At 37.1% G+C, this 25,771-nt stretch overlaps 1 protein-coding gene across 1 annotated transcript in view; it reads left to right on the top strand.

Annotated features, from left to right (window-relative positions):
• The first annotated feature begins 19,567 nt into the window (after positions 1-19,567).
• Positions 19,568-25,771, top strand: part of pcsk2 (proprotein convertase subtilisin/kexin type 2) — a 51,134-nt gene continuing 44,930 nt past the window's right edge. The window contains exons 1-2 of the mRNA XM_057342010.1: positions 19,568-19,970; positions 21,984-22,082. Of these exons, the coding sequence (XP_057197993.1) occupies positions 19,788-19,970; positions 21,984-22,082 (282 nt within the window). The 5' untranslated portion in view covers positions 19,568-19,787. The remainder of the gene's footprint in view (positions 19,971-21,983; positions 22,083-25,771) is intronic.

Here is a 25,771-nt window from a genome sequence, read left to right as displayed (position 1 = left end):
ATTTTTATTATATACATTTTTATCATTAATCAGACACAACTTAATTTGTCTTCAATAAGAAGATATTAAGTAAGAAACGCAACAGAAATTCAAATGCAGACATGTAACTGCCCACCTAACCAAAGGCAACTCTTTTCTGAACAATGGTAACCACAAAACTCAAAACTATAACTCTTCAAAACCTTAAAGATAAACTCAACTCAACTTTATTTATATAGCGCTTTTACAATTTTCATTGTTACAAAGCAGCTGTACATGAGACACATTGACTACAAGCAAGCAGTTGTACCTGCAAAAACAAGAAAAGGTTGAAAACACAGAAGACAGACACATCCACACACAAAACACTCCACACACACAACACGCACACACACCAACACACACAGACACAGAGACACACACAGACACACACGTACGTACACAGACAAGTACGCACACACACACACGCTCAGTGAGAGCACACATTTAGGATAAAGGAGAGAGAAGCACAGGTCAAATATAACAGATAATAAATTCCTATATGCAATATTAATTAAGTAAAACTTTAAGATTCTAAAGCAGCCCCCCCGGTCAGGCAGATAGTGCAAAAACAGTATGCAAACGGTGGCGAGGAACCCAAAACTCTAATCGAGAAAAAAAACCTCAGGAGAACCCAGGCCCAACCAGGGGATTCCAGTTCCCCTCTGGCAAAAGCTGCTGCCTCTGCACAAGCTCCAGAGAACTTGCACAACAAGGCTAAATAAAATAAATAAACTTAATAATAAAATAAATTATAGTTTAAGATTATCATTAATAATCTAATAGCATTTGAAGTTTTGTGGTGAAGACATGTCAAGAGACCGCGTCCTTCTTTATCCAGCTCTATCATCTCAGCTCTTGTCAGGTCCCCACTTCCCATTCTCCGCTCTACCATCAGGTCAGGCCATGAACTGCATCCTGCTCGCTGTGGTAACCTTGGAACAATGAGACAAGACTGGCTGAGAGTAGAGTACTGTTCTGTACTCTTTGATGCAACAAGTACATCAGTTGTGTTTTTGGTTCCGGTTGATCTAACTAATGCAGCCTAAACCCTCTGAAGATTTATATTATGGAAGAGTAGTGTATGCAAGATTAAAAAGATGCGTCTTTAGTCTAGATTTAAACTGACAGAGTGTGTCTGCCTCCCGGACAGTGCAGGGAAGACTATTCCAAAGTTTAGGCGCTAGATAGGAAAAGGATCTACCACCTGCACTTGATTTTGAAATTCTAGGTATTACCAACTGACAGGACGCCTGAGAGCGTAATGCACGTGAAGGACTGTAATACAAAAGGAGTTCATTCAAGTACTGAGGAGCTAAACCATGTAAGGCTTTATAGGTAATAAGCAAGATTTTAAAGTTAACGCGATGCTTTATAGGTAACCAGTGCAAGGTTGACAGAACCGGGCTAATATGTTCATACTTTTTTGTACGTGTAAGAACTCGAGCTGCCGCGTTTTGGACCAATTGGAGTTTTTGTAATAAGCCTGCAGGGCAACCACCTAACAGTGCATTACAGTAATCTAGTCTTGATGTCATGAATGCATGAATTAACTTCTCTGCATCTGAGATTGACAGCATATGACGTAGTTTAGATATATTCTTAAAATGGAAAAACGCAATTTTACAGGTGTTGGCGACGTGGCTCTCAAATGACAGATTACTATCGAATAGAACGCCAAGATTCTTTGCTGACGACGAGGGTTTTATGGAACATCCGTCAATAGTTAAACAGTATTCTTGGTTGTTACTTATAGCAGTTTTCGGTCCAATAAGTAACACTTCCGTTTTGTCCGAGTTCAGTAATAAAAAGTTGTTACTCATCCAGTTTTTTATATCGACTATGCATTCCATTATTCGATGGAACTGCTGTGTTTCATGAGGCTTCGAGGAAATATAAAGTTGAGTATCATCAGCATAACAGTGAAAGCTAACTCCGTGTCGCTTTATTATATCTCCTAGAGGTAGCATGTATAATGCGAAGAGCAGAGGCCCTAAGACTGAGCCCTGTGGTACACCGTACTGGACTTGCGATTTGCGTGACACCTCATTGTTTATTGCTACAAATTGAAAACGGTCGGATAAATAAGATTTAAACCATTTCAAAGCTATTCCCTTAATGCCGACATAATTTTCGAGTCTATGTAGGAGTGTGCTGTGGTCAATGGTATCGAATGCAGCACTAAGGTCTAGCAGCACCAATAACGAGATACAACCTCGGTCAGACGCCAATAGCAGATCATTTGTAACTCTGATCAAAGCAGTCTCTGTACTGTGACATGCTCTAAATCCAGACTGGAATTCTTCATTGATGTCATTCCTTTGGAGGAAGGAGCATAATTGAGTTGAAACTACTTTTTCCAGAACTTTAGATATGAAAGGTAGATTCGATATAGGCCTGTAGTTCCTTAGTTCTCTAGGGTCGAGTTGGGGTTTTTTGACAAGGGGCCTTATAACAGCCACCTTATATGCTTTAGGCACATGTCCTAATGTCAGAGATGAGTTAATAATACCAAGAAGAGGATCTATAATTTCTGGGAGCATCTCTTTCAGTAGATTTGTAGGTATAGGGTCTAGTATGCATGTTGTTGATTTAGATGATCTAATAATTTTAGACAGCTCATCTTGATCTACGGTATAAAATAATTGCATTTTCTCCTTAAGGGCGCTGTAGTTAGTTTGTTCAGCGGGTTTCACTTCTGATTGCATTGTTATAATTTTTTCTCTAATATCTTGGATTTTATATGTGAAGTAGTTCATAAATTCATCACTGTTATGCTGATATACAGGATCAGAAGTCACTGACGATTTATTTTTTGTTAATTTAGCCACCGTGTTAAATAAAAACCTAGGATTGTGCTGGTTTTCTTCTATTAGTGATGAAAAGTAGGCGGATCTAGAAGTTATTAGGGCTTTCCTGTATTTTCGAATACTATCCTTCCATGCTGTACGAAATGAAATAAATGAACATTAAACGCTAACAAGTGTTTCTTTTTATTGAAAAATGCATAAAATAACACTTATTTAAGAAAATAACTCTCAAAATGCAGTTATACGCAAAGCATGCTGGGAAATATAAGTCCTCTGCCCAATTGTAACTATTTTATGTTAACACAACACAACTCCTTTATGTTGTCCCGACATGAATGGATTCAGTTATGTGACTAAACATAAAAAAATCATGTTGTGACCAAATTTTCCAAAAGTTGTGTTGATTTAACTTAAGTAAATTAAGTAAATTGAACAAGCAGCAAAAATCATTAAAATAATTGGTACAATAAAATTCAGATTTTAATCATTCTTCTCGAGAGACTCGAGGCTACAATGGAATAAGAAACAATACATTTCAAAAGCCTTAAAATATTAAGGACAAACCGAGAAGAAAGATTTGAATAAAACACGACACAGTTTTAAAGTCAGTTGACAGTGCGAATAAGAAAACAATAATCCTTAATAAATCCTTCTTTCTTTTTATGCTTTTGTCCATTCTGTGCTGAAATCATTTTTTGTTTAACTTAGATTTTTGTGATTATTCTACTTATGTACTCGTTGCTGTCATGTCAAAAGACAAAAGCTCAGTTCTTAAACTCTTCTTATGCACTACGGGTTATGAACCTTTATGCCGGTGATGAACATTTAAGCATGTCAAAGTGTGACTGAGGCCTAGTCCACACCTAAGTTTTCTATCTTTGCTTAAAAAAAATTGCGTCCACACGTTCAGAGCATGCCAAACCAACAGGTGGCGATATAGCCCTAACCTTAAAGCCGTGATAGCCAATCAGAAGCCTGGAATCTGACGTCAAACCAAGGAGATGGCACTGAACACTGAAACCAGAGTTTCTAAAAATCTTCACCCTGGCACGAGTCTCATATGTACAGTATATTCAGTTCTGTTTTGGTTTTGTCTTCTATTCCCTGAGCATGAGTTCATTATTAGTTAATGAACGTTTCCCTATAGCCCTGTCTGTTCCTCAGTTCTTTATCCGGTATTGTTTTGTTACGTGTTGCTCCAGCTATTCTGAATTTACTCTTCTGAATTTATTAAAGACCCCTTTTGGATGATCTCTCCTTGTCATGTGCATTGTTACTACAGCATTCCGTGACAAGGGGTTTTCAAAAAGGTACTGTTTCAGTGACCGGGTTCTGTGTTTGCGTTTGGACGAATGGCCAAACTGTATAGAAAAAGCTGTGGTTCCATGTTCGTGTGAACAGGGCCTGCAAAAACTTCACCCAAAATGGAGTAGTTGTCACAGATCTGCTAGACTGTCATCCCAGCCAATTACAGCGCTGATCATGCACACCTGCTAGTCATCATCATGACAATCATGACTGTATAAATACATGACTTTTGTTGTTGCTCTTTGATAGCAAAAGACTTCTAAAAGATGCAATGCCTGGATCAAATACAGAAGTTTTAAAGTGTGTTATTGCGTTGTCAAGCAGTGTCACGTTATACACTCAGACTACCACACAAGAGGTGACAGTGATATGCATACTCCTGATGCCAGCTAGCCTTAACACTGAAAATATCCATGCAGATGAATTTCAGTCATGCAGTATGCGCTAGACATTGATCGTCTGAACGGTTCGTTTAGGGGTCACACTTGGCTCCTTCGTGGTCAAAAGTGACCGAAGCCTTAAAAATGTAACTTATTGTAATATGTTTTTGTTTAATAATGTTTTTTCATTTTTAGTTTGCATTTTTAGAGAATTTGATGGTACTCATTATTATTTATGAAATAATTACCCATTTTTACCCACTGAAAACAATCAATTTTTATGTTTTAAAAATTTTCAATTAATGCATTATTTTAGGGTAAAACAGAGACCAGGCTAATAAAATCCATTTTTTGAAAATGTTTGATTAGAACCTTCTGGTTGTAAAAAAGCAAAAACATAGTAGTGTACAGTAGTGGCATGTGTAATGGAGTAACCACGGTAGGAATACAGTACTCTATTGTTTTTGTGTATAAATGAATCATAACTGAAAGGTTAGCTGCACATTTCTTTTAACATGTTGACATCACAGTAGAGGAAAGGAGTAAAGTGACTCATGATACTACATGTTGAAATATGGACTACAGATGCATGCATCTTTATTTAGGAACTCATGACTATAATCTCTAAATATACAGTTTTACAGTACATTTTCGCCCTTTAAAATAAAGTAAATAAAATAAAAAAATAAAGGAATTTCCAGAGAATACCATTTTATTTCGGATATAAGTTTTATTTGAAAATGAATGTGTTTTGTCTTCTTGCAATAAGTGTATTTCTTGTTCATGTAGGCATACATTTGTACATCCATACGTTTATTGAGAAAATGTGTCAGTGTTATAGTTATGTTTTATATTTTCTAACCAGTAGATGCTTAGATCTTTGCCGAAACTGTTTTATATTTATGAATAGTTATGTTTCAGCAAAAGGCTGTGGTTTTTAATGATGAAGTGACCAAAAGAGTTTTCTTACTGTTGTTATTGTAAAAGTACAGGCAGTGATTCAGTCTGACATTTGATTCAGCATTACCATTTAGCTTCTGGCTTTCAGCTCCACCATAATAGGCACAATAGACATACTGTTCAAGGTCAGACAGCAGCGTTCATAACGCTTACAAGAGTGACCTAAAGATTGTGTGTTGGTGGTTGACAAAAGAACCAATGTATACTTATCCATTAGATGACATGACATAAAAAACAGATCTCTTTCCATCAAATGCAAACAGCACTCATTTGAACTACACACAAAGCACAAGTATTGTAGTTATATAGGCTTATACAATATACAGTATAATATAATAGGACTTTGGTATCCATCAAAAAGTAATTGAATTGTGAAACCAAACAGTTACCACACAGAATTATTTTATGGAAAAACAAAAAAAATTCCATCCAGTTCTATAAAAAAATCTGTAATGGCACACTCCTATTAAGAAAATAATAATAATATGGACATTTTTATTTAAAGAAATGCTGCATATGAAGTAGCTCAATTTTGAAACAGATCCCAATACAGAATTCAAAGGTCAACAGGGAATATCTTTTTGCGAGAAGTCACATTTAAATACAGTTAGCTGGATTCACACCCTGAAGAAACATCAGATGGCATTTGCTCTAAAGATATTTATCTCAATCACAGAAACCTGCTGTGACTGTGCTGTCCAGTTGTGATAAATGTCTCCAACCTACTACAGTGCCACTGCAGTTTTAAACACTAGGATCAGAACATATTATTCCAATAATATACAAACAAAACAAATCCTACCTACAAAAAGGAAATACAGACAAAAAGGCCTTCTTCTTTTGGTTAGCCTACATGGCACGCTTCTTTGTAGGAGCTTCGATGTTCTTGGCCATTCTAATCTTCATTTGCCATGGTGGCTTTTTCAATTTCCCACCTGCTGCATGTGAAGCGTGTCATGACAACCAATGAACCATAGCAAGAGGAACAATTAAGGCTAAGTAAAGCAATTAAACGCTGACGCTGAATTGCGTGTTCACCGCTGTGACTGATATTACATTTTTCTGCTTACTTGAAGAGGAGTAATTAGAGGAAAATAATCCAGTGGAAAGATTGAGAGAGTTGAGTCACACGCCGCTTAACACTTTACAAACATACCCAACACAAGTGGCCTTTCTAATGCATGAACCACAAAAGCTTTACTACAAAATTGTGTTGATTTTAGTGATGCAGACCTTGCAGAACTAATATGAAATTGATACTGGCCCGTGTTAATTATTAAATGCATAGTTCACCCAAACTGAAAACAGCTGTCTTTATTTAGTCACCCTTATTTCAAATGTGTGTTATTTTACCCGTGATGATGTATTATCTGTGGATCTCAAAAGGATTGTGAATTACTCATGAGGCGTTCCCTGAAATCATAAGATACATAGAGACATTTTTATTGTATTTCATAAATAATTTCTAAGAAATACATGGTCTTGGGAGTGACATTTGCGAAGTGCAAAAGAGGGAAAGATTAGGAATAAATGTCTGTGAATAGAGTTCCTAACCCAAAGCTATATTTTGCGACTTTAGAAGACTTCGGAAGAGAACAGATACGTACGTTTCTTTTATAATATGCCACTACACTCTTAGGAGTTGATCTTGATCGACAACAATTTACACTGACATATCTTAAACTATATCAGTGCAATTGTTGTGTCCTTAGATGCACACCAGGTGAGGTTTTTTTGTAAAGTATGTTTTTAAAAACGACTTTAATATCTTAATTTAACTAAGGCCTAGTCCTGGTTTAAGATAATCCCTGTCCGGGAAACTGCCCCTTATTGTATGAATATTAAAGGGTGAGGTCCAAAAATGGTAAGTAAATACAATTTAAAAATATAAAGGCGGCACGTTATAAATTATTTTCAAGCCCCGCTGAAATGCTCCAAGCTTATTTTTAGTGCCTATGCAAACATGACCAACCACACAAACAAATACAGTACATGTGTGGTAGCTTCCTGTCTGTTAACCCGGTTGTGCTTTTATTTATTTGCTTGAGTGAATAGAGAGTTTAGAGATTCAGCAGGTTTGTTAAACTTAATTGCTTTTTCATTGATTGAGTCGTGTGTGTACCTACTTGTTGGGATGGAGTGAGGAAGGCTCTTTTAAATCTAGATATCTAGGCACCTTTCTGGTTTTATAGCTCAGGTTGTGTCTAATGCACGGTTTGTTTTGAGTGCTGTAAAATGTCCTTTATGAGAGCCGTATTTATTCTGGCAGATGTCTGATTAAGCCAGCAGTCTGAGAGGGTATTGAACCAGCCGTTCCTTTCATCAGACTCTGAGCATGCCGACAGGATTCAGCTCAATAGAAATGAAATTGTCTTTCTTTTAGCCCAGCAGAACCATGAAAAGTATTAGTAACATACCCGCCATTTTTTGTAAACACGACATTCTGCATCATTATATTTTTGACAGGAGATTACCGGTGTGCTAAATCCAGTGGGTCTCAAACTGGGGGGCCCAAGATGGATCCAGGGGGGCCACAGATTTTGTGACATTTTTTGAAATATTGAAATGTATATTGAAATATTTTATGCAATCAAACATCAGGAAAATAAGCCCAACAACCAAAATAATTGATGTTTCAACATTGTATAACTGAATATGTTATTGGTTTAATTCAAATTTTAAGTTTAAGATTATAAATCTTTATTTAGCAATCCTCCCTATGCAAAGGGGGCCTTACAATGGGCCCAATAATCATTGGGTGGTAGTGATGTGCGGATTGCGATTATATCTGCTGGCGCTGTGGATAATCCGCGGGTCGGGCGGGTAAGGTAATAAAAAAGTACATTCTGATTATTTGCGGGTGGGTCGCGGGTGGATAAGATCAGTAATTAATCATGCAAATATGAACTACATTCTCTAAAATATGAACGTGTTTTGAATGCATTTTCATCAGGCAGACAGCCCGGACAGGCACTAATTTGCAGACTCTCAGTTAAAGAAAAACATGCGTCGCGAGGATGGGACGGGGGTCCATTCTTAAAGATCCGATGTTTATTAGTTTATCCAGTCATTGCTTGGGCTGAACATATATTTTGAGTGTTGCAATGACAGAATTCCCATTATAAACCCTGTATTTATTTTATAAAAAATTGTAGGCAAATCTGGGCCATGCCAAACTTTTGTTTTAGAAATAACAGTTTTTATTAAAACCAGCCTAAGATCAACATAGTATTTATCAGAGATGAGCAAATGAGCTCTAACGTCACGGAAGCTGCGGTTAAAAACGAATGATCCACTGACATCACACTTAAAACAAAGAATTAGAATGAATAATGTGATGATCGGGTGTGGGTCGGGTGCAGATATCTAGATCAGGGAAAATTATAGGTGCAGGTGGATGATATGTTTGAAGCAACGGATTCGGGTGACATGAATGAATAAATGAATGAGGCATTTATATAGCACTTCATTGTGTATTGCTGTACACCCAAAGCGCTTTACAATCATATGAGGGGGGTCTCTCCTCAACCACCACCAGTGTGCATCATCCACCTGGATGATGAGACGGCAGCCACAGTACAATGACGCCAATGCGCTCACCACACACCAGTTATAGGTGGAGAGGAGAGCGATATAGAGCCAATTCAGAGTGTGAGGATTATTAGGAGGCCACGATTGAGAAGGGCCAGTGGAGGGACTCTGGCCAGGACACCAGGGTTACACCCCTACTCTTTTACGAGAAGTACCATGGGATCTTTAATGACCACAGGGAATCAGGACCTCGGTTTAACGTCTCATCCCAAGGACGGTGCTTTTTTACAGTTTAGTGTCCCCATCACTATACTGGGGCATTAGGACCCATACAGACCACAGGGTGAGCAACCCCTTCTGGTCTCACTAACACCTCTTCCAGCAGCGACCTAGCTTTCCCAGTAGGTTTCCCATCCAGGTACTGACCAATCTCAGGTACTGATCCGCGCATCTCTATTGGGTAGTTATCATTGGTAAACAATGTTGTGTGTAATATTCACATGAAGGCATTTTTATACAATCAGTTCTTAGCCATCACACTAAATAACTTCAGGTCACAGGAAAACATTACAAAAACATAATTTGATGAAAAAGCAAAAATGATTGACAATTAGCATAAAGTTTAGACGGCCATAAAGTTTTGTTCTGGGTGAAACTCCCTGTTCATCCATGCAGCCAGCATGAATAAGAGCAGGGAAAGCAGTGATGACCCCCTGGGTAAACAGTACAGAACAAACAGATGCCATTAGTTCTTAATGGCATTTAAGTGTAACACATAATTAAAGTGTAATTGAGACCTGTGAGGAGGAATATCAGAAAGTCGAGTCCTGATTATAAATGTGTTGTGGAGTTGGGGATGGAGGAGGGTAATTGACTCACGTGACCTGCCAGAACATTTTGGCAGATGTAATTATAACCAAAAATAATAAAGTCAAACCATGGTTACTATAGTAAATCATGGTTATTTTCAAAACTACAAAACTACAATTAAAAACTACAAAAAAACCCATCAGTTTGAAAATGCACATACAGCAGAAAATCAACTGGTACTGAAGGTTGGTACCAAGCTTCTGAATACATTTACATTTACGCACTTGTGCTTCTTTCCAAAGCGACACACGGTGCATTTAGCTATACTGTACATTTTTTATATCAGTATGTACTGTATATTACCTGGGCTCAAACCCATGACTTTACGTTGCCAGTATAACTCTCCACCAACTGAACATGGCTAATATAACACATAGACATCATCTCTCCACGCTGAGAATGGTTAATGTGACAGGGTTCATTTTACCAGCCTCACACTTCCCTGCTAAAAGCACTTCAGTCAACGAACATCCGTGTCAATGTTGCTTCTTCACAGGGCTTGAGACTTGACCTCTTGCCTTAACCTTCTGTAAGGACACACACCATTGTACACATCATCCTATTAAATTTGATCTGTCTGTTAAGAGACTAATTTCATGGTGGACTGTTTTGTCTCTTTCCTTTTTAGATTCTACAGCTGCATGCAATCTCTTTGCACAAAAAGTTGTAAATTAAGTGAGGTTGTGTACAGTTCCCCATTTACGTGAATTATTTTATATCAATAGAGGCTACTTTGAAAACACATGTAAAACACACTTTCCATTTGTGACTATTGTTTTACAAACAGGCTTATCAGTGATGCCTGAGCAAACATGCGGTGTACTCTGGTGAGGAAAAGTGGAAACCTACTTAAGCTATACGCCTTTGGGTTGTGAGTTAAAAACTGTTTACTTTTCTAATGGACAGTGTTCTTGAAGGTCAGGTGTTGCCTCTGTGATGGGTTAAGTACAGCGTACAGACAGAGAACAGTGAGGTACCATTACTGATTCTGCTAATGTAATTTGGAGGTGGAAAAGAACATCGCGCACACACGTGGATCTGTGTCATCATCTGTAACACTTAGATACAGTCATCAGCTTTGAACCAAATCAGAGGTCAGATTTCTGACTTAAAACTGGTTGGTTTATTGTCAATAATATAAAATCAGACATCAATCATGCATACTTAAGGGAATGTTCTGGAATCAAGTTAAAACAAGTTGTTGATGAAGATGATAAAGATTCGTCCTTTAGCTTATAAAAATAAACGTGTTTACAGTAACACATTTACAAAGGGTAATGTGACGATAAATCTACAGTACACTGTTTCTTGGCTGGTAAGTTTAATATAAATTTAAAGAAAAATGTCGAAACCTGGTTATATCCAATCTTTCACCAAAAAAATCACCTTATAAGACTCTATTTCATGTGCATTACTGTAAATGCAACATTTCCAGTTACAGTAAACGTGAAATGTGAACACAGGCCTTTTATTTTTAGATACTTTCATTTTAGGAAGCACTTTATCATTCACCTAAAAGGATATCACTGTATTTTCATCTGACGTTGTTGCTTGCAGAATTAGATTATTTTCTTGAAGCATATTCTCATGTGTCAGTTTGATCTTGACAAAATGAGCCAATCCCCTATCACCTACTTTTAAAGGAGTCATTTTTAAAGAGCAGCTTAATGTGTGTCATACTGTCATATGCTTTCATCTGTGAACAGCACAGATGGATCTTGAAGGACATTTCGCCTTTTGGTAGTTCCACCCATGCCGTCTTACAGCTATGACCAGGGTTGCCCTTGCGTGACTGTATTGTTTCCTCTGCTTAATGAGGGAAGAGGTAAGTGTCAGGAAAGGGGAATGCTTTTATTGCATGTGTGAATGCATCTAAATGCGTCACACTTTGTCCTACAAAGGCAAGTAGTTATGTTGTTTCAGTTGGTTCTATTACCGCATTTGTAAGTTGCTTTGGATAAAAGCGTCTGTTAAATGACTAAATGTAAATGTAATGTGCATTAGCAGTTACATTTTTCGGTATGTCTGCATACAACACAATATAAATCAGCCTTAAGTCATCATAAAACTTGGGCATGTTACTTGTCTCATACCTTTTACAGTGTGCTACAGAAACGAATAGTTGCCAATCGAAATGGTGCTGTTATTTTTCTAAGCATCAGACTTTTGGTTGATTAATTTTTGATTGGTGCATAATACTTTCTTAAATTTTAGGGCTGTCAAATGATTAATCGCGATTAATGGCATCCAGAATAAAAGTTTGTGTTTACAAAATACATGTCTGCGTACTGTGCATATTAATTTTGTATTTATAAACACATAAACAAATTTAGTACATTTATATTGCAAGAAGGAATTGAGATGGAGATTCGTTTTTTGGCTCTTTTGGCTTAGGGCAGTTTGTAGAGTTTAGAAGAATCCTAAACAGTGCAGTGAAATGTCCTGGTGACCAAGTGTGATGGCATCAGCATGTTTCTTCAGAAAATCTCATTTATTTTTTGAATTTGCATTAGACTTTCTGCCAGCTTAATACGTGATGACCCTAAAATACAGCTAAATGAAATAAAACATAATTTGACTGGTATCATGAAATGGGCCAGTTAGCCAGCATCACCTCAGCAGACACAGTCAGAGGCCTACATTTGTAATGTTTACAATGCTTTACAATGGGTTTTAAGAATGTGCCCTGATTGTCATATTTATCAAGGTAATTTCTTTTGATTAGGTTTTGCCATTTTTCTCTCGAGGAACTGTGAGAAACTCTGTTGTGTGACTGTGAATCACACACTTCTGTTTTGTCCAATGCAGACTGACATCAGCAATTCATTCATTAGAGCTGCTAAGTGCTCATTTCCCTCCAAGAACTGAGGTGAGAGGTGGGAATGAGTCTGATTATTCCATTTCTGTCCTCTCATCAATTAACTTAAGTCGACTTGATGGGTATGCAAGGAACAACAATTTGTTTTCTAATTCCTCCTCTAAGTACAAGCACATCAACAGAGGTGGGTAGAGTAGCCAAAATCTTTACTCAAGTAAAAGTACAAGTAACTAGAGAAATTGTTACTCAAGTAAAAGTAAAAGTCACTATTTTAAAAATTACTTGAGTAAAAGTAAAAAAGTATGCAATGAAAAAACTACTCAAGTAGCTAGTTACTTAGTTACTTTGTATCTGATTATATAGGTCTACTACATTAAATGAATATTAACGCCAATATTTTAATATTACATTTTAATCAATATTTTTAATAAGCAGATATCTTTGCAATATACTAGAGAGACTAAAGAATAGACAAACACAGAAGAGACGAGCATTTCTGTAAATTTCATCTAGTTCTGATGTCAATGTAGTTTACACAACTTATTTAGAATAATAGACCATGTCAAACTAAAGCATGAACTAAACTCAGAGCATTTCCTAAGATGATCTAGAACATCTGCAGTGCTCTCTTAAATGAAATACACATTTTTGAACAAAGCTCATGTTTTCTCGTGTTGTGTCACGTGTGTGTTGTGAAACGCTCTTACTTGTAAACAAACAGTAAACAGTGAACCACACGCCCATCAACACGTTTGCTTCCTTCTGTTCTTCAAATGTATATTTCTGCAAGCCCACGTCTGTGTGTCTGACAGGTAACGCGCATGTTGCGGTGTCTGACGAACAGGTCGCGCGGGTGCGCGCATAAGGCGGGCATTTATCATCGCTGGCAAACAATATGACACATTTGCAGTTTTGATTGTATAGATATAGATTCATATCCACTTCATCCAACGCTCTTTGTGTTCTGCGTGTTCTTAAATTTCGCGCTACGAGGAGTGAGTAATCCTGCTTCAGATGATTCAGATCGTGCTGCGAACTGAACGAATCATTTGAACTGATTCATTAGCCTATTCAAATGGTTTTGCCCATTGTTCAATTAATGCTTTCAAAAGAATCGACTCAAAAGAATCGATCACTCGGGAATGCCCGTAAAAAGAGACGACAACCTTGAAATAAACAACGCGTTTTATAATGCATATTTTAAAATGAAGGAACGAAGGAACGTCACACAATGTAAGTTATGTAACGAAGTAAAAGTACAGATTTTCTATTAGAAATGTACTCAAGTAAGAGTAAAAGTACACACTTTTAATTTTACTTAAAAAGTACATATTTTCCAAAATGTTACTCAAGTAAATGTAACGAAGTAAATGTAACGCGTTACTACCCACCTCTGCACATCAAAATTAATATAAAAGAACATAGATACTGTTAAAACTGCTTTAAAACCACATTCGCCTGGCTATTGTGAAGCATATTAGATACAGTTTTCAGGTGAATCTCACCAGAATGTTCATGTCACGTTATACCCCAAAAGAAAAATAATTTTAAAATTCTCATGTAAAAATTATCACAGGACTGTCTATTCTATTCCAGAAAGAGAGCATTCATGTTCAGGATTTTCTAGTCTTGTGGCAGGATCGTGACAGATCCCTTATGTTTAGTGTGAGAAAGTCATGGGTTGTTTACCTTTGACATCCCATGTGCTTTCTCGTGTCTCGTCATTGGCCCCGCCCCTCTCGTTTCCCGTATTGCTTCCCGGGCCGTGTTTCATTACCCTCACCTGCCCTGTGTTATCATCCCTAGCTTGTGTTCCCTTTAAAATGCCCTCATGTTTCATTGTCCTGTGCTCGTTGGTTGTACCCTTTACCTTGTGCTTTTGTGTTTGTATTGCGCCATAGTCGTGTGCGTTGTGTTTTGCCTTGCCTGTGGATACCCTTGTTTCGCCTTGCCTTGCCTTGCCTTACTTGTTTGTTTAAGACGTTGTGTCGCTGGTTGTTTTGTTAGTTTATTTTTTCCCCTCCGTGGGAAGTGTTTTGTTTCAGTTTTTATTTTAGTTATCGAGTCTTGTTGTCCTCATTGTGGTTTTTTGTTTCTTGTTTTGCCATTAAAGTCTTTTGTGTTAACCTCTTCACCACCGTCTGCCTGCAATTGAGTTCTTCTCCACGTGTGACCGTGACAGAAAAGTAAGTAATAATTTACACCTTAGGTGATATAACTATTTAGGGTTAAAGAGTTACATTTAGTTTTAAGAGTTGTTCCTCGTCATACCAACATTTTGATGGTTTAAAACGGTTAAAATTGTAAAATGATTCTAGTTCAACATATACAGTAATTAATTTTTTTCTGGGAAACAAAACCAAAAGTTAACATGTGAGGAAAATAGAAAAATGATATAAAATCATGTAAATCCTTGAGTTGATTCACACAAATGCACTCTTAAAAATAAAGGTGCTTAAAAGGTTCTTCACAGCGATGCCTTAGAAGAACCATTTTTGGTTCCACAAAGAACCATTCAGTCAAAAGTTCAGCAAAGAACCATCTCTTTCCTACTTTTTTATAAGCTGAAGAACCTTTTTTCACTACAAAGAACCTTTTGTGAAACAGAAAGGTTCATCAGATGTTAAAGGTTATTTATGGAACCAAAAAGTTATTCTATGGCATCGAAAAACCTTTTGAAGCACCCTTTTTTAAGAGTGCAGTCATGTAGTACATTGAGAGATATGACAGATACTGTATGTGCTTTAACCTGAGCAAGCCTTGTGATGGAAGCATACAGTGAGCACTAAACACACACAGCAAAGCAAGAGACTTACAGGTATCTGTCATTTGACACAAAGCTCAAAATTTAAACAGCACCAACATGGTGGCAGGACACTTCCGTTTCCTGAACGGGAAGCGAGACAGATGAATTTAATTGATCTCAGTCAGCGTCGAGTCGCATGGCGAATCACTGCCGGCTACTACAAACTGTTTTATCAACTGTCTCTTATATCCTCTTGCTAGTCTAAATGGATCTTACTCACCCTCAAGTTGTTCCAAACTTGGATACATTTCTTTGCTCTGATGAACACAGAGAAAGATATGGGAAAGAATGTCAATAACCAAACAGATCTCACCCCCCATTGATTGCCATAAAGGGAAAATAAATACTATCCGAGCCAATGGGGGGTGAGGTCTGTTTGGTTACTGACATTCTTCCAAATATCTTTCTTTACATACAAACCTGTAGTCCGTTTGTCTGTAAAGTGCCAATGTGCACGCAGAGGTCATTGAACTGTCACCCATTTCAGAAGATCCTTCCGATTCCTCTATATAGCCTAGAAGAAGAACATGCAAGCTTCAGTCTTTCCAGTCTCTGAAGTCCTGCTTGTTTCCCAGGCAACAATGAGTGATTTTGTGTTCACAAGTTTTGTTTGGATGCTCTTTGGCAGTGTTGATGTACATCTCACATTAGCTCATCCTCAGCAGTGTTATCTCTGATAAGATGCCTAGTGCAGGAAAGCTTTAATGAAAGCACGGGAGAAATAATATAACGTTATAACCTCCAGCGTATCAAACGCCAGAAAACAACAGATCGATATGTTATCATGTTCAAAAGGTCAAAATGACCAGGTGAGTGAATCTGATACAGCGAAAGGTCAATCCTCACATTGCTATTCTGCTTTTTTTATTATTTCCAGCGCACCATCAGAATTCAGGAGTTTCTTTGTGTCATGCGATGACTTGAAATTGATTCCAGAGAGCAGTCAGATGAAAAACCTGTCTGCGAGGTTTCCAATCCAAATATCCTGCACTGAGTTCTTCTGTCAAAAATATGTCTAGGTCATGTTTCATCCCAAATAGGGTTGTCACAATATCCGATTTGTTCTATTCTATTCTATTCTATTCTATTCTATTCTCACAATATCTGTTTTAACTTTTAAAATGAACAAATAACGCTATGAGTCAAATTCATCTTTAATTTAGTTTAATACTACATTTAGTTTATTTTTATACTCTTTCTATTGAATATGAAATTTAGTATATTTTGTGTTTTCTCCTTTTTTGGCAGACAAATCACTCTTAAAATTTGAGCATAAGGATTAAAGAGGGATAGTTTGTGGCCATTGTGATTCCCCAAAAAGGTGCTTCAAAAGGTTCTTCAATGCCATAGAAGAACCTTTGACTGAATGGTTCTTTGTGGAACCAAAAATGATTCTTCTATGGCATTGCTGTGAAGAACCTTTTAAGCGCCTTTATTTTTAATAGTGTAAGGCAAAACATTAAACAGGTGCTGAGCTATTTACGATGTTAGAATATTGTCCGAGAATTATCGATAATCAAGGTTTTTAATATCACGGTCATTGTCAATACTGGTATATTGTGAAACCCCTAATCCCAAAATAGATTTCTTTAAAGAAAAGAAATGTCCAAATGTCCTTGCTCAAAGATGAATAAACCTCAATAGTTGACTGCTAATGACAAACTGTCAGAATTAACTCCATAGCTCTCTAACTTCAAAATGCATCTTTTTTTTATTCTGATGCTGTAATGTGCATCATTGAACAGAAATCTCTCTTTATTAAATGACAATTAAAGAGCCCAAACAGCACGCATGATGATCTCACCTCTGTTAATTACAGGTGTGTGAGTTTCCGCTCAAATGCATTGAGATACCCTGATCACGGATTACAGCCCCGCCTTTCAGATTGATTCACAATTGCTTGACTGTTCCTACTGTTATTATAATGTGAATGTACATGCATGAAGATTTACTAATATAATATCTGGAGCGTTTATGGTAAATCGGACAGTGTATGAATCATTTGTGTCTATCCATTTGAGCTGATGAAAGATCGATTGATAGTCACTATAACTACTATTATACTTTTATGCATTTTAGATAATATCTCAACTATGTAGGCAGAATAAGTAAACAGGACAACAGTTCCACATTGTCAGATTAATGAACAACAGAAGGTAAAATGCTTTTTTTCTTATTTGGGTCCTTATTAGCAACTTACAATATAGAAGAAATACAGATTTAATTACTTCATTAGCAAACATTTCGTTGGAATTGATACATTGACCATGTTGTTTTAAAACAATGGCAGTAAATTTAAATCAGATTTCAAACTGTCCACTTCAATACATTTCTGTATTGCACAGTTTAGGCTGAGGACTATCACAGAGCAAGTCAGTTATCTTTATAATAATTGCAATAAATGTTATATAAAATTTACATTTTATGGTACAAGAAACATTTGGATTCTTTGCTGTCAATACAAATGAAAATGCAGTACAGGTATAAAAGCAAAACTGCTTCTTTCAGTAGCACCGTGAAAGTACATGTCACGTTAACTCATTTCATACCTTAAAAGCTCACCATTCAGCACCTATACAGATCCACAGACAGGAAAGGTCACTTTCAATTGAAGCGCACAAAGAGCGACTACAAAGGGATGATAACATCCCTTTGACATCATATCTACATTTGATCACAGTGAATAAAAGACTCACTAAAAGTCTGTCTCTAACAAAATGATGTTGAGACATTGCTGAAGAGCTGAGGCAAACTCCAATACTCGGTCATGCCTTCGCTATAGACTTGATGATCAACAGACAACAGCTCAGTAAACAACATCTGTTTGTACATGCATCCCTCCTGACCTCATGTTTGGATTCTTAATTGGTGTTAGTAATGGGCATTTGGTAAAAACCAGCCTCCAGCATGAAATAAATCAGAGCAGTTTGGTCTGTTCAGAAGACTGCAGTGAGGATGATGGACTTCATTGACTTTATAATCATCCTCGGCTATGAAAACTCACTAAAATGTTTATGTTTCCCATACATGTAAGCAAGAAACCTTTCAGACTTCTGGCACAACATCTTTAACACCCACATAAAAGCCAGTTTGACACTGTTTACTTTGTTAATGCAGTCTCATGCATGTGCACAATTCTATAAATTAAACAAATGTTTATCTTTGCAATCTTTTATTAATGTGTAATCAGCTTTTCAAACAATGGTTATTACCCACCCTCCAACCACATGACTTTCTTTTTTCAGGATATTATGTGACATCAAAGAAACAAATACATATTTATTTGAATGAGACATGTAAAAGTAATGAACACATAGAGCAACATGATAGTCCTAAAATACTCACAAGCTCTTAAAACAAAATGCTGAATGAAGTGTCATTGGATAGAAGTGTCTGTTGCATTTAAAAAGGTCCTTAAAAGCTTCTTTGCTGGGCTACGGTACATGGTTTAATAACCTTGAACATCTGACAGAGCATACTGTATGTTGCACAAAAGAATATTTGTAAAAAAGGTTCTAACTATAAAAAAATGGTAAAAAAAGGAAATGGTTCTTTTGAGAACCTTTGACTAAATGATGCTTTGGGGAAATAAAAATGGTTCTTCTATGCCAGTGTTTCTCAACCAGGGCCTCAAGATGACTTAAATGATTCAAATCAAACATTAAAATGAGCTAAAACAATACATACAAAGAATAAAATTGGTTATTTTTATAACAAATATACATCTTTATTGCATATCAAATCTTATCAATGGCATTGCTGCAAAGAACCCTTATATCACGTTTCAGGTTTCTTTTCTGATTCAACAGACCATTTGTTTTTGTTTAGTTTTCTTACTGTCTTTATATGAGAAGAACTGTATAAAAATAAGGACGATTAATTAATTACCGAACGTAGTTTTAGCACGCGCTCGGTGAAGTAGGGATGGAGGAGTTGTCCAGGGTGCTGAAAGTACAGTACTTCATTCACACCGAGGGAGGGAGAACGGCTGCCATCAGCCACACCCTCTTCACCCTCATTGGGCATCTTTATGTGAAACGTCACATGGAAAAGAGCCACACGTTTATGCCGATGAATTATAGATTAAAGGGAGGCTGAAATGCAGATTCGGTCCTATACACAAACCATCAACCCCGAACGACGCACGGTCCGACTCCCCACACCTCATCCACCGATGACTGAGGAGATGCGTCCTGAAAAGCCCTGGTGAAGTGCTCGAGCATTCAGATCATTCTCTGTTTGACAGCATTCACTCACAAACAGCACGGAGAAATAAAAAGCACACGATGCTTGGATTCTTTAGAGATGGGACAGCGGTGGCTCTCATACTGTTTCATGCATTAATGCATATAGCTGCAGCAGACGAGGAGGTCGTCTTGACGGATCATTTTCTCGTTCAGTTGCATGAGGGGACTGACGAAGATGCCCATCAACTTGCCCTGGAGCATGGCTTTAGAAGTGCGAGGAAGGTGAGTAGCAATGATCGCTGTAATACGCGCGAGAAAACGAGATCCAAAGTGTTCGTTTAATGCGCGCGTTTTCGTTTACGCATGCATTAAATTCATTGTATGCAATTATATCGAATCACACATGTCAATGCATTTGAGTACAAGATGTTCTTGCTTACAGCAGAAGCAAAATAACTGCAAATGTTAGATTTGTGCACTAGCTGAAATTCAAGTATACATATTTAATATCCTGTATTATGTTACCTAAGTTTACAAAGTCACTATTATTATTCTCGAATGGCCAAATAAATCATCGGCTACACTATTATACTAAACGGATCCTCAGTTGGAAATAATAAAGGAATGTTTACAGGATTCTGGGACTGCTGTCATAATATGGAGTAAGTCCTGAAAGGATTTAGCCCAAGAAACAAATAAGAGAAGAAATGTATCCTGTTTATCAAAGGAGATTTTTTCAATATTTTCCTTTGATTCAGATTGGAATTAGATTTTTTGTATTGTCCTTTAGTTTTGTTTCCAAATATATAAAGATAATTATGTAATAAATTGTAAAACCCTTATTTTTACTATGTGCTCAAGGATTCCCTTACAGTACTCAGAGTATTTATGGCTTTCGATTCAAGCTCAGACAAATCGAAAACATTATTGAATTTCATTATAAAACAACAGGGGTTGTCATTTTGATCATTCTGCTAATATTATGCTTTTAAGGTTCATTATTGTTATCAAAAGGTAAGCCATAAGAAAATGTTTAAGAATAGTATAGCAAACAATAACAGCAAACATGTCATTCATCTGACATAGCCATGTTCATTTATTCCATCTTCACAAAGTACCGTTTATAACAGAACTGAAGATTTGATTAGCTTGACAAATCATCCCTGTCAAATGTCAAAACATCACTGCTTCAGCAGTTCGTGTGTGGCCATGCATTAAAATATCACCTTTCGAAGCGAGATCGTTTGATATGGATTACTGTTTTTGTTTTCTTAAGTAAGATTATGTCTAAATAAGAGATCCATTCAGACATGTATCCCCCAACACACAATCTAAGTCAAGATACTGTACACGTTGATCTTGCATTACGGAATTCTCTGCTATCTTGACACAGAAAGTGCAAATTAATATTGCATTCTTGTCAAGGAAGGCGGAAGAACCCAAGCGCAGGCAGGCAGTGAAGGGGTTAACAGATAATATTTATTTTAAAACAAAACAAAACAAAACACCCTCGATGGGGGAAAAACAAAACTAAGAATCTGTAAAAACAAAGACTTCCCACGTGGGGGCAAAGATAAAACAAGAACAGCTAAACCCTAACTGAAAAAACACGACAAAACGTCTTACAAAAAACACAGCAGGATCACTAAAGCAAAAACACAAAACTCACGAACAAGGCATATAACAGGACCATGAGCACATACACAACGCAATACACGAGCACAGGACAAAGAAACAAGAGGGTATATATAGGGAAACACAAACAGGGATAACGACACAGGGCAGGTGTGGGTAATCAAACACTTAGGGAAAGATAACAAGGAAAGGAGAGGAGCAGGGCCAATGACAAGACACTGGAGAGAACGTATATTATTGTCAAAAGGACAACAATAAGTTTCTCTCCACACATAACCAAAGACTTTGTCATGGCTCTGCTACAGGACCAAGAAAAACATGACTAAGGAAGCAGAGCCATGACAATTCTAGGACTTTTAGTTCTCACAGCTTTGGATTGTCAAAGCAAATTTCATAGCTTTAAATAAATAACGTGTATGCCAAAACATTAATTAAAATATTGGCATTTTCCCTTCAAAATATAGATTACATGAATAAATTGAATGTTGACTGTTGCTGCACAAACAAAGAGACATTTTGACCTTACAAAAGATTAAACGCATGGCATTGACATTTCATTAAATTGTTCACACCAGGGCAAACATGCATAATTGTTTTCTGGGTTTAGATCATTCATATTCTTCACACTGTGTCTTCTAATTAAAGTGTGTTTAATTTCAGGTTCCCTTTGGCGAGGGGTTATATCATTTGTACCCACAGGACATCCCAAAAACACAGAGGAAACGCAGCCTTCGCCGCCACCTGACCCAGGATCAGCGGGTAAGACCTGTAATTTACAGTGTGGTGTTGTATGGAAACTTGCCCAGCCATGGCAAGCCAAAAACAACGCTATTTGATGCCAAATCCATTGTTTAACTACAGCATCAATCAGGTTTGTTTTGGTTCCAACCTTTGCTTGATCTTCGGTTCTTATTTCTTCGTGAGTCATGACATTTAGCAGTTTAGATGATGGATTGACTAACTCTAATATACATTCCTGTTTATCTGATGTCCTCTCTAGAATATGTAGATCAGACAAAACCTTTTGAATTCTTTTCAATCATTTACAGCCACAAACCTGCCACAAGTATTTTCACAAGGACCCGTCGAGATCCACCTGAGAAAAGCATTTATTTTGCATTTTGTTTATGTGCCGTCTGCTCTAAGTGAACATTAAAAAAGAAATATTTTAATTCGTACATTTTGAGTAAATTTGAGGCTCTAATCATCTTGTAAAAGCTGTACAGAATGAACTCACACGAGAATATTTCTGCACTTTTTGATCCGTTTCTACACCTTTATGTGAAGTCATTGATGACAGTTGAAAGAATTTGTAGTATGGATTGTAAAGATAATAGAAAATAGCTGTCCCGGCTATTTATTAACAGAAATAAATCTATTACAATTATGTGTTAGTACTGAAATCTAAATGACTCAGTTTGCTTTCTTAATAAACACTAATGTCCATGGTCCTATTGTGCATAATTTATCAATGCGTGTCATTCCAATTGTAATGTTTTTCTTATTGCAACCATTTATCAAATGAATAACTAGTTCAATTGCCTTCCCTTCTTCGCTGTCTTCACCAAGCCCTCTTATTTATTTAATTTTACTCCTCCAACCATTCTGGTAATGGCCACTTCAATTCACAATCCACTTCATTATAATCCATTCAATTCCCAATGGATAATTTTATGTCCCCTCAAACATTTTTTCCTGTTCAGAATAACCTTGTTTACCAGGAAATACATGGGTTATGGAAGTACATTGAGTTGCAACCCGCATTACATTACAAATGATAGCCAATGGATTTTTAGCATAAATCTGTGCTATTTCTTTGTACTGCATGGATGGTGTCAATAAGACCGTTTAAGTCAGAGGTTTGTTTGAAATTCATGTTGTTTCACTGATTTAAGTAATAAATTCAACAGCCACAGAGTCACCATTACACACTGATGGGATTTTGGGTTATATACAGTACATCATCTTGACATCACGACACACATCTCACACACATCTCATTATGAGCATTGTGAACTACTTAAGCTGCCTGTGATGGATTTACAACAACTTCTTGGTACAAATATATCATCTCATTCCTATTCAAGCAAAGAGCCATCAGAATAACCCTGGAAGGCCTTTCAGAATCAATGCGAAAGGATGAAAAGGGGTTTCTCTGTTGCCGAAAACCATTTTCAGCTCAAGTGTTGTCATGGAGCGAGTGCATTGATCTGTTTCTGGGTTTTTTTGGCGCTCTGTCATTCACACTCTCCTCTCAGCTTGTTTACATTGAGGGATAGCTAATATTTGCTCTGCTCTTCATTTGGACAATCCTCAGCCATGCTGGAGATGTTGCGTAATATAGTCCTTAGCTACGGCAACTGATTCTGTGACACAGCCTGTTATTGTTTCTCTGTGAAATTACGTCCTCCTCTCTGTGGTTTAAAGATGAAGTGTGTAATGTTTTGATAATAAAATGCTTTTTCTTATCCCAGCTCATTACACAGCTAACATATGTTATCCATTTAAAAGTCTAACCACCATGGGTCTGTAGTGCTTTCAGAACATTTCTCGATGGCTGAACTAGCGGCTGAAATGGGTCAGGGAAATCTGTTTGGCTACCTAATGGCAAATGGGGGAATGGTCAGAAAACCTGCTTGAAAGCAAACATTGTGCAATACTGTTATGTGTCAAAAGAGGCCCAGAAGATCCAAACGGTATAGCAATAATATGCAAAGACAGTCTAGCTTATAAGTAGTTGATAGTTAAGCTTGATTAAAAACATTTTAATAAAATGAAGAAAAATAATGATGCAAAGAGGAAATGCAAATAGTATTCAGGTGAAATTTGGTTTGGTAGCATTACTTGTATTATCCCCCCCCCTCGGATGAAACACATTTGCTTGTATTATTCATTTGCAAGTCAAGTTAGATACAACCATCTGGTAAATGAACACATTAATAATACATGGAGTTCTGAATCATGTTTAAGAATCTATATTCAGATAAAAAGAAAACAAATATGCTTGAATTCAGGGTGCATGCTGCACATTTGAAGCGTTCGGTGCCATTTTGAGCAGCAACATCTGAGTCACTAATGTGTCAGATGTGAGATAAGACAGGCTGTTCTCAGTGCAAACCCACAGGAAAGACCAAAGCCCCACCCCCCCGCCACACACACACACAAAGAGCTGAGAAGAGCGAGCTGACCATCACAACTTAATGCATCACAAACTATACTGCTACCATGTACTCATACTAGAGACTGAAAATTCTGGAACTTATACTTTTAATTTCATTTGCTCTGCCTTGTTGCAAAACTGAAATAACAAGTACAAATAATAAATTCTTCCAAACTGAAAGCACAGCCTATACAAATAGCTGATGTCAAAGTCTTTACGGCAGACAGAACCAACTCACCCATGAAGCCAATTTAATCCAAAGGTCATACTTGTACCTGTCACGTTACATTCTTCAAGCTCACATTATTACAATTAAATTACCATGTCCTTGAATCTTGTACCTGGTTATACTACTGTACATTTTTTTCTATTGCTGAAAGAAGAATGTGCACTTCATTTAAAACATATTACCACTGTATTACTTCTAACACTGAGCTATTCTTTATGACATATTTTTGTGAAGTTTTTGGATAGAAGAACCCAAGCGCAGGCAGCAGCGGTGAAGGGGTTAACACAAAACTTTATTTCTTAACAAGAAACACAAAACAAAAAAACCCACAAGGGGGTAAAACACTGAGGATAAATAATAAACAGACTAGACAGGCACACTAAACTGACTGGACTAACTACAGAACACTGGAAATAAACTAACTGACTTACTATGACAAGATGAAGATAATCCAAGGCACAGCGGAAGCACAAACAGAAAATTCTCACAACAATGAGAATAAGGCAGGACTGAATCTTTCAAACACTTGACTACACGAACACAGGCACATGAGACAACGAACGAGAACAGGACAATGAAACACGAGGGCATTTTAAAGGGAAGACAAACGAAGGATAATAACACAGGGCAGGTGGGAAACATAAGACACGGCAGGGAAGCAATACATGAAACGAGAGGGGCGGGGCCAATGACAAGACACGAGAAAGCACATGAGATGTGAAAACATAAACAACCCATGGCTTTCTCACATAAAACCTAAGGGCTCTGTCCCGATCCTGCCACACGACTAGAAGTTCCGAAACAAGAAGGCAGAACCGTGACATATTTTACTCTATTCGGTTGTTAAAGGGGTGCTGCAACGGTGTGTGATACATTCTGACTTCTTTACAATGTTAAACGTGCTGTCTTCTCATGCTTAACATGGTCAACTTGTCAAAAAAACGAGTTGGGCGTATTACGTAGTATTTCTGTGCTCGATACACTCTATGTTTTTTTCGAACAAATAAAACTGTTTTGTAACAATTTTTCTTAGTCCCTTATTGGACAATTCTCCCGGAA

Source organism: Triplophysa rosa, linkage group LG9, assembly GCF_024868665.1.
Source record: "Triplophysa rosa linkage group LG9, Trosa_1v2, whole genome shotgun sequence".
Lineage (NCBI taxonomy): Eukaryota > Metazoa > Chordata > Actinopteri > Cypriniformes > Nemacheilidae > Triplophysa > Triplophysa rosa.
Note: the sequence above shows the minus strand (reverse complement) of the source record. Positions and strands in the feature narration are given on the sequence as shown.